Source organism: Vigna umbellata, chromosome 10 (genome assembly GCF_029865625.1).
Source record: "Vigna umbellata cultivar VRB3 chromosome 10, Vumbellata_1.0, whole genome shotgun sequence".
Lineage (NCBI taxonomy): Eukaryota > Viridiplantae > Streptophyta > Magnoliopsida > Fabales > Fabaceae > Vigna > Vigna umbellata.
In genome coordinates this window covers 14,595,354-14,607,772 of record NC_142174.1, presented here as the reverse complement: position 1 = coordinate 14,607,772, position 12,419 = coordinate 14,595,354, and the positions used below count along the sequence as shown (strand labels likewise).

Sequence of the window (12,419 nt, the reverse complement as noted above, 5' to 3'; positions counted from 1 at the left end):
CGTGTTAACAAGCTACAATTGAATTGCATTAAGAATTAGTAGCACCTCGCGTATACAAAATGCTATGTTAATAAACATAATATCTAATTTTAAAATATATTACAAAATCAATAATTTAATTATTATGTAATGTTGATAAAAATTTATCTCAAGTAAAATAATTTAAAACTGTTATTTAATAGTTGATTTGATAATTATTTTTGAAAATTTTTGATACATTAATTAATATTTCTTTACTAATTTTTATGAATTTATACATTCTGATAAATTTTAAATTTTTCTTTACTAATTTTTATGAATTTATACATTCTGATAAATTTTAAATTTTGTTACAATTAATTTGTCATAATTAATCATAATATTTGACATGATTTTACTTAATATTGTGTCATAATTTTAGGTTGGATTCAGCCTCTACTATATTAGTGAATATTAATAATATAATTAATATTAAGAGTTTAGTTGTCAAATGATACCTAGTTCAACATTACCATGAATTGGGCAAATATGAATAGTTGTATTATTTCTTAGGAGACGTGATATATATATATATATATATATATATATATATATATATATATATATATATATATATATATAAACTAAAAAGTTACACAATTATAATAATTAAATTAAAGGTGAGACATATATTGAATATTACCAGCTACAGTCTTTTTCAGTTTTTATTTCCCTCTTCTTCTTCATAGCAAACATAAACTGGGAAATTCAAACCATACACCTACATCTAAACCCAAAACAAAACAGCCACACACATTTAATTGTGAACAGAGTGTCCAACTCCGGGGCTATGACCCGGTGCGGTGGGTCGAAAATTATCAACATCTCGACCGGGAGCCGCCACAGAAGGTGGCGCTGGTGGAGACACACCCACTTCAAGCGGTGCTACATTTGTCTTCCAAATGCGTCCTTGTATTTGAAGGTGGATGGTTTCTTCTGACTTCATATGTCTTCCCTGGATTGACTGGAATCCCTGCCACAAAATTATTAATGCCATGAAAATCATTGTCACCTTGAACTTGTTTTGAGCCATATTTGTAAGGCTAAAAATCAAAGTAGAATTAGGAAGAAGTATTGAACTATGATTTTCTGATGAAGGAGTGGAAACTGAGTTTTGACAGAATCTAACCAAACTACCCCTTATATAGAGCTCACAAGTTTAGGAATAAAGCGCGGGTGACCTGTGCCACTAGTCACTTCCTAAGTAGTGGGCAGCCTTTCGGCAATCTTTTTAATTTTAATTACTTTAGATTGTGAAGAAGAATGTAAATTAACATTGCATTTTTTTAATGTAATCTGAAGAAATTTAATCTTTATAATAAATACAGAGATTTGAGGCATCATCTCCTTCTTTGTATTTACAAAAGTATAAGAATGAACAAGAAAAAAATATGTGAGAAAAAAGCTGAAAATAAAAGTTATTTAGTGAAATGATAGGTAGATGATGTTAAAATATTATGATTGATATAAAATTATTTCACAATCAATAATAATAATCATAAACACCAACATGAAATGATACGTAAATGATATTAAAATGTTTGTCAAAAAATATTACTCAAAGTTGAAGCAAGTCAAAAAAAATTTCTCATAATTTTCTAATTGTTATGCATACATGAACTTAGATTCATTGATTAAAAGTATAGATATAAAAATAAAATTTAAATGATTCATTTTTATTTTTTACTTTAAATATTAAATCTGTTTTTATCTTATATTACATAAAATTTAAGTTTTTTCAAAACTAAATTATAAAATAATTTACTTTTTGTATTTTATAAAAATAATGCAAAACATCATCCGTAACATATGAGAATTATATTATAATTTACTGTGATATTCAGTTTATCATATAAGAGACATTTCAATGTCATTTATAAAATAAAAAGTACTTTGCATACAAGGAGAAACATTTTATAATTTAAAAATAAAATATAATTTTATATGATAACTTAAAATAAAAAAAATATTTAACTCTTATTTTAGTAACTACTTGTACTTTTTAGTTTAAAAAAAAAAAAAAAGCTTCTCTCTGAAATATTAAAACTTATTGTGTACTTTTATCAAACTCCACCTTCAAACTCCACCTGTGGTTTATATTGGAATGGAATAAATGAATTGATAGAAATGTCGTTTGCCTGTCATATGCATGGGTGAGTGCCAGTTAAGTGGTTGTTATACACTTTTGCATCCTTTAATTTATGGGTCAGCACAAATTTACATCACATGACTGCAAAAAGCTAATGTTCTTGGGCATCAAAGCAATTTTTGTGATGATTGTTGAGGCTTCATTTAAGATGAGATAATTAATATAAAGGGACAAAAGCTGAAACATTGTACTTCAAAACATTATAATATAATGTGTGCAGTGCAGCTAAGGTATGGTGTTTTGCTGTCAGCTCTGTTATCAATAAACAGTAAAATGGCAAGTTGGAAGCTTTGTCTCTATTCTCTGCTTCGCTTTACTATTGCCCAACTCTGCTGCAGTTTTTCTTACTTTGCAATTTTTAATGCAACTGTCCTATGTATTTCTTTTGAAATTTTTATTCAGTAAAAATTATGATTTTTTTTTTCTTACTTTTATTAAACTAATTATATATATTCAAGGTTTGTTGAAATTAGATGGTACTAATCAAAATATTTTTTAAGTTGAATTTTAAACTTGATTTGTAAATTAATTTATGAAATGAAATTTGTATTTATTTATATATTATAAATTGATTTTTTTTATTTAAAGTTTTTGATTTTCATATCAAATTTTAAATCTAAATTAATCTTATAAAATTATATTTACAAATAAGATTTATATCCACATGTAAAATGAGGTTATTTTTAATTAGTATGAGATTTTTTTAAGTTTTTCAAATACTTAATCCACTTTTAATTATTATAAAATTTAACATTATATTCAATTTGTAATATTTTAAGATTAAGCAATGTTATTAAACATTCATAATTACAAGTTCACATTTTTTTTTCCCAAATTGGATAAAATTAACAATAAAGCAGAGCTGTTAAATCTTAAAAAACTGAAAGACTTATAATTAAATGTGAATAGGTATTAAAATTATATGTTCAAAAAATTATGGAGAACAAAATCAATTTATGGATTTATAAACTTGAAAAAAATATCAATGTTTACTCAAACTGAAAGACTTATAATTAAATGTGTATATGTATTAAAATTTTATGTTAAAAAAAATATGGAGAACAAAATTTTATTTCCACTGATTCAATTTTCGATTCTAAATATTATATTTTTTTTCTCTTTGATCCTATTAAAGAATTATAGATATTATGACACTCCTTAATATATATATATATATATATATATATATATATATATATATATATTATTAAAGATAATTCAATTTAAGAAAAAGATAACCTCTTTATGACCTATGTTTACTTATTTAAATTACTTTTGTTAGATATTTGTCTATACAAATGATTAAGGAAAACCTAAGTATAACTTAATCATGATTTTATTTTTACATCGAGTGTCTAATCCTATGCTTGTTTAAATGATATTTTAATATTTAATACACATTGTGATAAAAAGATTGTCATCTAGTTTAATATTTAATATAACTTATTAATTATATATGAGCTATCCAGGCCAATAAATTAATGCACATTTACATAGTTATAAAATAACCTTACAGTTACCTTTTAACTATACAACCTACTTTTTTTTTAGCAAATCGTGAAATTTTTTTAAGAAGAATATCAAAATTAAAAAGATTTGAAAAAAAATTACAAAGTAGTAGGTAACTCGTATCAAAGCGACATGATTTTCCCGTAAAAAAAATAGTCTCAAAGTTATATGTTTTGAGTTTAAAATATTTTTAAAGTTAAAGTTATGTCCAGATAACACAACTTTAGTTCATAACATTTTATATTGAAATTATGTCATCCTAACACGACTTCAGTTTAAAATGTATTGAACTAAAGTTGTGTCACCTTAATGCAATTTTATTATGAAAAAGTTGTGCTAAGATGATTGATTTAACTTGAGTTCAAAGTATTTTTAAAGTTAAGTTGGGTCAAAAAGGCACAACTTTAGTTTAGAGGATTTTAAATTGAATTCGTGTCACCCTAATACGATTTTTACCAAAATTGAATTAAAGTCGTATTATCTTCACACTGTTTCAATTTAAAATATATACATTGAATTAAAGTTGTATTATATTAAGCCAAATTTGGCTTAAAAATATTTTACACTAAAATCGTATTATCTTGATATAATTTTTTTATAATAAAGCGTATCAATGTGACATGTCTTACTTATATCATAATTTTTTTCAAATATATTCAGTTTTAGTAAATTTTCTAAAAAAATTCACCACAATCATGTTTTTGCCAAATTTTGATTAGGAAAAATCTTTAAAATACGAAAAATTTCATATATATATATATATATATATATATATATATTTGACAAAAGTAAAATTATTTTATTTTGATAATGGTTATTTTTTTTAATATTCATGGCCACATCTGTATAAAAAGCTTCCCTTTTAAATATATTTAGTGTATTACAAAAACGAGAAAAGTGGGACGTAAATTGATGGGTTTATTATTTAATTTCACGATTAATTACATTTTGGCACCCTGGTCATGGGTTCAACATATAATAAAACTGAATGGGTATATTCTTAATTTGGTTAATGAGTTTTAGTGACGGAGCAATTGACTTTTTGTGACAACAAATATAACAGGGTATTCGCAAAGGAAAATGATACTTGAACAATCATTTTTGACAACATTTAGACACGCGCACACGTGTCAAAATCTGAGTGGTCCAGTTGGAAAAATTAAATGAAAATGGACCACTCAGATTTTGACACGTGTGCGCGTGTCTAGATGTTGTCAAAAATGGTTGTTCAAGTGTCATTTTCCATTCGCAAATGTCAAAAGCAATGCTGATGTATATTTCAACGCAACTTTTTCTTTCATTCACGTTTCTTTAAGAGCTGTCTCCTTTATTCAAATCTATGAATTAGAAGTAGTTACATTTGTTATTGTTTATTCGTGTTTCGGTTTTCTTTATTGTACCAAATGAGATAAATTAACTTTAGAAGAAATTAAAAAGGTAAGTGAACCTTAATTTATAATGCACTGCTTACATTTATTACATTATCACTTTCCAATTGCATAGAAACTCCGATGAAATAAAAGTTCAGAAAGCATACTTCTTTCCATACTATTCTTTATACATAAATTTGAAAAGGATTAATGTTAACTTTGTATCTAAATTCATAACTAACTATAGAATTATAGTATTTATTATGCAGGTATTGTTTTTCGCAAAGTTATATTTTTTGTTTTAGTTTAATTTTGTTTACCTACATAGAGATTAATTAATTTACCATTCCTCTATTCTACGGAGAGTGGATCTCCGTTGGGACTTCACTCAGAGTCAACTTTCCAACTAGATTTGAAACTGAATGTTAAGGTTAAATAGAATTTGTGTTGTGGTTGGTTAATGATGGCAAGTAGCCATGTTTGTTGCTGTAACTTTTTTTCACCATTGCCAAATGCAACCATAAGATAAAGAACAATCGTCACCAAAAGTCACCATAGTTGTAAGCATTTGCTGACATATGTTCCAATGTCATTAATGTCACTGCTTAATGAACTTTACCTTATGCAACTCGACAGAGACAATTACATTTTCTTAAATTTTTCCCATAAAAATGGTTTCACGTGAGGTCACTAAATATATGACGACATTCTTAACTCCAAAATTAGTTTGATTTTTTATCAGCAAACAAACCAAATACTAATTAGGGAATCTTAAATCAAAGCTTTACAATTTGAATTAACCTTTCTACAATACAATGAAAGAGAGTACATGATGTCCGTGACTTCGAGAAGCTAAAAGCGTAAAACAATTAATGGGATGCCATATTGCCATTTCAGAGTTAAAATTAAACCAAACAAACAAATCATTGAACACAGATTTGAACAAAACAATAATGATCTTTACTTAAATCAATTAGCTGACAAAGACATGTACATGTTTCACTGAACAAAGGGGAGGAAGAAAGAAACAAAAGAAAACTAGAAAGGAAGAAGAAGCCATTCATTTCATCAACCGTGTTAGTAGGTGGGTGACCAAAAAAGGCATAGAACACTGAGGTAATGTTCCAGAGCCAAAGCAAAATTTTTGAACCCTGAGGCTTTACTGGGGCAAAAGATGAGCGAAGTTGGTATGGTATTTACACCTTTTTCCAGCAGTCAGAATAGAAGAGACTACGACTAATAGTCAGCTTCAAGAAAACTCTCGTAAACGGTTCCTTTCAGCGTTTTGTTAACGTCATCCCAGTTCTGAATGTGGTCTGACAATGGTCCTCTATGTATCTTAACATGACGGCTCGTTAACTCCATCTGAGGCAACCCTAAGAACTCTTGAACATCTATTAGTTTCTGCATCAAACACACAGTGAATACAATCATGTAATGAAGAGTGAAAACCAGAAGAAATGATTAATCCTGTTTTTGGTTGTGGAAAAAGAATTCAGAAGAAAGAAGTTGAAAAAATACAGACATGTCATTTTTAGTTCCTTGGTAGAATAGAAATAGGTGAAAAATATAAAACAAAAAGTTTTGGAAATTGTGTAATTTGAAGTATTATTAACTTCACTCTAGGAGCTAAATCCATTTGTTGTCATATTTTAGATAAGTATTTAGCTAAACTCAAACTATAAGTTATCACTGGCAGATTGTGATAGCATAACATCCAAAAGGATTTTTCCTTTCTATTTTGCAACCTTCAAATGATTTAAGATTTTATGAAGAGGTCCTTACAGTGTGATTTCTCATAAGATCCTCATAGTACACAATCATTTGCCGAGTTCTGTTGAAGTATTCTAAAGCTTTAGCAGATCTCATCTCCATATCCTTCAAGTCATCCAGCAAGGATGTCGAATTAATGATAGGCTTGTACTTTGAAAGAATATCCGCCTAAAATAAACCAACTATGAGCCTCACTACATGACTATAATAAGAGAAATCAAACGAAAGGTGGATGAAGAGACCTCTTCTGCAGAGTGTACATGAGCCTTGTGTGTTCCATTCAATAGCTTGGCATAACGATCATATGAATTGGCTAGCATTGATACCATCCTGCGTAGCAAGTTCCTCCGGAAAAGAAATATAACAGAAACACGTCTGCGGTTGAAATACTCCGCTATTTCCTTATGGTGTTCCATCAACCCCTGCAAAATCCAGATTTCTCAGTTCTTTTATTATTTCAAACCAGATCAAACATCAGCATAAACTAGATGGAAACAGAGTCTGAGAGCGAGGGAGAAAGAGCAGGACAGCAAATAGATGCGAGGTTAACAACATATGTGAAACTCCAAAAATTTCATAGCCACATGAATTTCCAGTCCATAAATCCATCCTAAAGACGATTGCTTTCACATTTATGTTTCCTGATCCTGAAGTAACAATAGAACTAGAAGTGCATTTTAAACACAAGATGACTCAAGGTCAAAGAAATACAAGTAAAGCAAAACAAAAATGCAGAGGATCTTTGAATTTTAGACTCCTGATCCTCAAGGAAAGAAACTAGAATTCTTCACACCGAACATTCTTAATACTATTTCTTGGCATTACACAAATTCTTATGAGCACTTAAGGAGGATAAATATGTAGAACTTAGTCTTAGGGAATCCAGGAGATGCCACAATTCCGCTCGAAGCATCCAACGTTAATAACTACCAGAGATACTTGGATGGCATATTCTCATCTTTCTAAAAAATAGGGGGTAGGTCATCTGTATGACAGTCCTTAAATAGTATACAAAAATATTTAAAAAGCAAGTTTCCAACGCAGGCATATAAGTAAAATCATTTTAATATTCAAAGCCAGTAAGAAAATTTGAAGAACAAGATGTTGTAGTCCCCATTCTTTTTGAAAGTACTTTTCTTCATATTTTCATAAAGCTGATCAAGTCTATGAACCCAAACTTAACTAAATTTAACCAAATTTATGTAAATATTAATCATCAGGATTTCGTGAGTCCATTCAGTCTCCTTTGGTAACACTTGTCACTGCTTAGATTGCAATCAGATGTAATACTTGCATCACAAATTTCACAGACCAGATTATACTCATTTGCAATCAGATGTAATACTTGTCAATGCTCACACCTGGCAATAGAAATGGCTGATTCCAGATACCAAGGGGGAAATCGTGATGAAGGTAAAGTATCAAAAGGTTTTCTTTAACTTAAATCCTCTACAACAGAAAATACAAGGAATAGTTATGGGTATAAACTTAAATGCAATCAAAGCCAGTAGCATATATATCGCAATGCAACTATGCCTACTGAAAGAAATAGCACAAGTAGAGTTTTTCTTCTTGAAGCTTCTTAGCAAAACATAAGCTCAAGCGTACTTCAACAGACTCTAGGAGTTCAGTTTGCAATCAGTGAGTCGGTAAATTGTAACATATTTTAGGATTGACATGTGATATTATAGTAAGACTTCAAGTGAATCGGGAACTACTTTCAAACAGTTTTGTGAAATTTTCTAGACAATCATTCAGGCCAGAACACGTTCAAGTGCAGAAAATAGCATAACACTACAACATAACCTCACACAATCCCTTGGCAGATATAATCAGGCAAAGTTTAACGGCAGTCTCTTTAGCAGAAAAAAAAAACGTCACAACTTGCCCAAGCAATTAACTAGCATTAATATCAATAAATGTGTGGATCTGTTGACAACTGTAAATACTCAGAAAACTAAACAAAAAGTATGTATACCTGATTAAGCATCCACTTTAAGCCAGTTGCAGCAGAGCACTCGTTCTTCGAAGCACTATTGAACCAGTCCAAATTGTAAACTTTATCTAAAGTCTGCAAAATGGAAGACACATTTTTCCTTCTCTCTCTAACAGAAAATATCTCCCCGTTCGAGCTTACATTAATGTGGCTATTTAAAAGGGTCTCAAACCACCCACTACCTGATCTCTGATTGGACAATATGGCAAAGAACAGTACAGGATTATGATCACACTCGTTCCTGGCAAACAACGTGGCAATCAATAAGCACCTAATTAAAGGCAACTGATAAAGATTTACAGAAACTTCCCAATACCTGCTAAAGGATACAGGTTTAGGATAATGTAGTAGGTGAGGAGTATTCATTAGCTTCAATCTACCACGAGAATGGTTGTCAATGACTTTAAAATCCACAAATGTAGTCCTAGCTTGTGTGCTTATCTGCTTTAAACATGCAGAGAAGATAAAAACGCCACAAACCATCGAAAACATCACAACTGCTGCCCTTAACAACATCGGTGATCTCTTTGGAGGCTTCATAACGAGAATTTCCTGCAACCACATACGCGGAAAAAGTTACTAAAATGCAAATAACGACAACTTTCATTGCTAGACGTCAAGTAGGTAAACTGATGGAGCCTCCCCTTCACTCAAAATACCAGAAGAACATAAATGGAAAAGAACACACTGGATATTCTCAAAATGGTGCCCAGCCCACTACCATCCAGATGTAATTTTTCCAACAAAATAAGATATTATTCTTGGCTTTGTTAGGATAATAGTAATTAAAAGAAAATAACCAAAAACATATCAACAATGAAAACTTTAGAGGCATAAAGCATCAGTCTCTGTAACGCATGAACCAAAAAAAAAATCCAGCAAGGCAAGTCCCTGACAAAGCACAAGAGATGCACGCATTTGCTAAAAATTAATAAATATACACGTTAAAGCATAATGAGCACCCAAATCCAGATAATAACCCAGAAACCTACAAAGGAGCTTAAAGTGTTCTTCTTTTCTTTTAGTGCTAAAGTGTTCCACTTCTTTACCCGACTTTAAACCACTCTTTCTATGAACACGCGTGACTATTTCATCTTCCCTCGTAATAGCATACTCCCAGAGTGCCAGAATTAGAGGATAAAGTACCAGAAGCCACTCTAAATTGATTTTTTGAACAGAGAGAAACCCCCCAAATGGTAGAAAGTTGAAATGTTTAAGCAAAATAGTACACAGAGAGGCGAGTTAGAAGAATAGGAAAACAAGGGAAGCAAGAGAAGCAACACATTGTGCAAAAAGGACATCTGGGTTTAACAGTAGAAAGGAGCATATAAGGAACTAGAGAGCAAGTACCTTGTAGAACAAACACATGTCTTCTACCATTGTAGTTCTGGAGAGAGAGAAGAAGAAGGTGTGAGTGAGAAGTGAGAGAAAGGGGTCAGCTTTGGAGCTCGATTGCCTGAGAGCGGAACCCCAAATGGCATTCAAAGCCCCAAATGGCATTCAAAGCCCTAAAGCCAACCCAACCCAATCCAGACGACGAGAACAACACCACCACCAACAAGGTGCCATTCTTCACGATTCCCTATGCTTGCTGTCTTGTTTCTTCTCTCTCTTTCAAAATCAAAATACTTTTATTTTATTAATGTTCTTCTTCGTTCGTTCTTTCTTTTTCTTTTTCTTTCTTTTCTTTTCTTTCACTAATCTTATTATCATGACAATGGCGATGATTAGTATTATTAGGAGTTAAAATAGCAGTAACAAATCTGGCGTGCATAACGGTGGTTTGGTAGGTGGGTAGAGGCCCACACGCGACTGCAAGAGGCGTGTGAATGATGAAGAAAACGAGAAAAAGAATAAAGCACTCTTTTCTCTGTTTCTGTATAATAGTAGTCTTAGTTATCTCACCTAAATTAAATAAAATATTCACCTTTTCTAGTTTTACTATATTTTTAATTAATTAATTATTTTCCGTTTTTTTATCTAAATAATTTATAATACATAACCATGATTTCTCCGTAAAACTTACTCTCTTTTTTTCTTATATTGCCTAAAACTATAATTGTTTATAGAAATATAGTATTAAATAAGTAATGATTTGTATTGAGAAAATTTGGACAGGGTGATGATTTTGGCGTTATTGTTTATTATAAAAAGGTGTTACGTGGATAAGTGTTACTCCTAACTACTATAAAGTAAAGGAAGGAAATTATGAGTAGTGTGATGTGGTAATTTGATATGAATGATACTACTAGTTCACATGAAACGTTTAAAAAGTGGTGTGTGGAATTAAATCTTTAGTAAAATGGTGCCACATAGAACAAATGTACCTTTTTTACCTAACATACACGACATTAAATATAAATTTACGACTCTTTAAAAGTCTTTAAAAGAAATGGTCACAAAACGAGTTGACTGAATTATATAAGAAAGAAAAAACATATAATTATTCTTGGTTTGGAGGGTGAGTTTTGTTGTGATTCACTTGTAAATAAGTTTAAAGTATAATGTTTTCTATATGCATACAAATACTTTAAATAAATAAAAGAATTAGATAGACTTTATATAAATTTAAAACTTATGTCAACTTTAAAATTAGTTTTTTCAATTTTAATTTTAAGTAAGGAGTAGTTTAAATTTTAATTAAATTTGAAGTGTTTAAGTGTGATAAAGTTCGACTAAATTTAAAAAAGGAAAAAACTAGAAATTGATATTTTTTTCACTATAGAAGTTTAAAGGAGTAAAATTAATATTTTACAAATATGTTGATTAAATCATATTTTAAATTTAGTTGTCATCACTAAAATGTGTTTTACCTTAAATGTAATTAACACTTCAAATGATCTCATAGTATCACGTCAATAATAATTGAATAAGTCATCAAATTTTTGTTAGGGAGCAAATTTGCCATTAACACTATAAGTAAAAAAGATTAACTTAAGTTTTTAAAGCAAATTTGTCATTAATACTATAAGTAAAAAAGATTAACTTGAACCGTTTTTACAAAAATAATATAGAACGTAAGTAAACTTTTAAAAAAAAGAAGATAACTTTAAACACATCCTACAGAGAACTAAAATAGGTATTAAACTTTTAAGTTTATTCAATTATAATATAAATTACTACATAGTAAAAATGCATATTATTTATCGTACTATTGCACATTGTAACGCCTTTTATTTAAATATTATTATTAAGCTTAGCTTCTCATTGTCCCCAATGTAGCTCTAAAAAGAACTACGTTCACCCCTTCCAACAAATACGCCTCAAAAAAGAACAATACACTAAAGAACAGGCCTCAGCACTTCAGATTTTAAAGTTCAACGGAATTAACTTATTATTTTTTAAATTTGGACGTGTTTTGTGTAACCTCCATATATATATATATATATATATATATATATATATATATATATATATATATATATATATATATATATATATATATATATAAGTATACAAAACGATAATAAAAGGTTAAATTATTGAAAATAAACATTTTTATATTAACATATTTCAACCATAATTTTATTAAATCAATATGTATCCATTCAAATCTCATAATCAAATAAAATATAATTTTAAAATAAAATCATTCTTTCAATTA

The 12,419-nt window shown here is 29.4% G+C and overlaps 1 protein-coding gene across 1 annotated transcript; it reads right to left on the bottom strand.

The window, feature by feature from the left end:
- Positions 1 to 5,972: 5,972 nt before the first annotated feature.
- Positions 5,973 to 10,672, bottom strand: LOC124827546 (uncharacterized). The gene is made up of 6 exons (XM_047300619.2): positions 10,166 to 10,672; positions 9,132 to 9,367; positions 8,798 to 9,056; positions 7,062 to 7,241; positions 6,832 to 6,987; positions 5,973 to 6,450 (listed from the first exon to the last, which is right to left on the bottom strand). Exons 1-6 carry the CDS (start codon positions 10,313 to 10,315, stop codon positions 6,283 to 6,285), a joined length of 1,149 nt encoding a protein of 382 aa, XP_047156575.1. The 5' UTR covers positions 10,316 to 10,672; the 3' UTR covers positions 5,973 to 6,282.
- Between the last annotated feature and the right edge of the window lie 1,747 nt (positions 10,673 to 12,419).

Coding starts and splice junctions, on each gene's coding strand:
- LOC124827546 (XM_047300619.2), bottom strand. CDS start 10,315: ATGCCATTTGGGGCTTTGAATGCCATTTGGGGTTCCGCTCTCAGGCAA. Junction 9,057..9,131: donor AAACCTGTATCCTTTAGCAG/GTATTGGGAAGT, acceptor GTTGTTTGCCAG/GAACGAGTGTGATCATAATC. Junction 7,242..8,797: donor TAAAGTGGATGCTTAATCAG/GTATACATACTT, acceptor TGGATTTTGCAG/GGGTTGATGGAACACCATAA.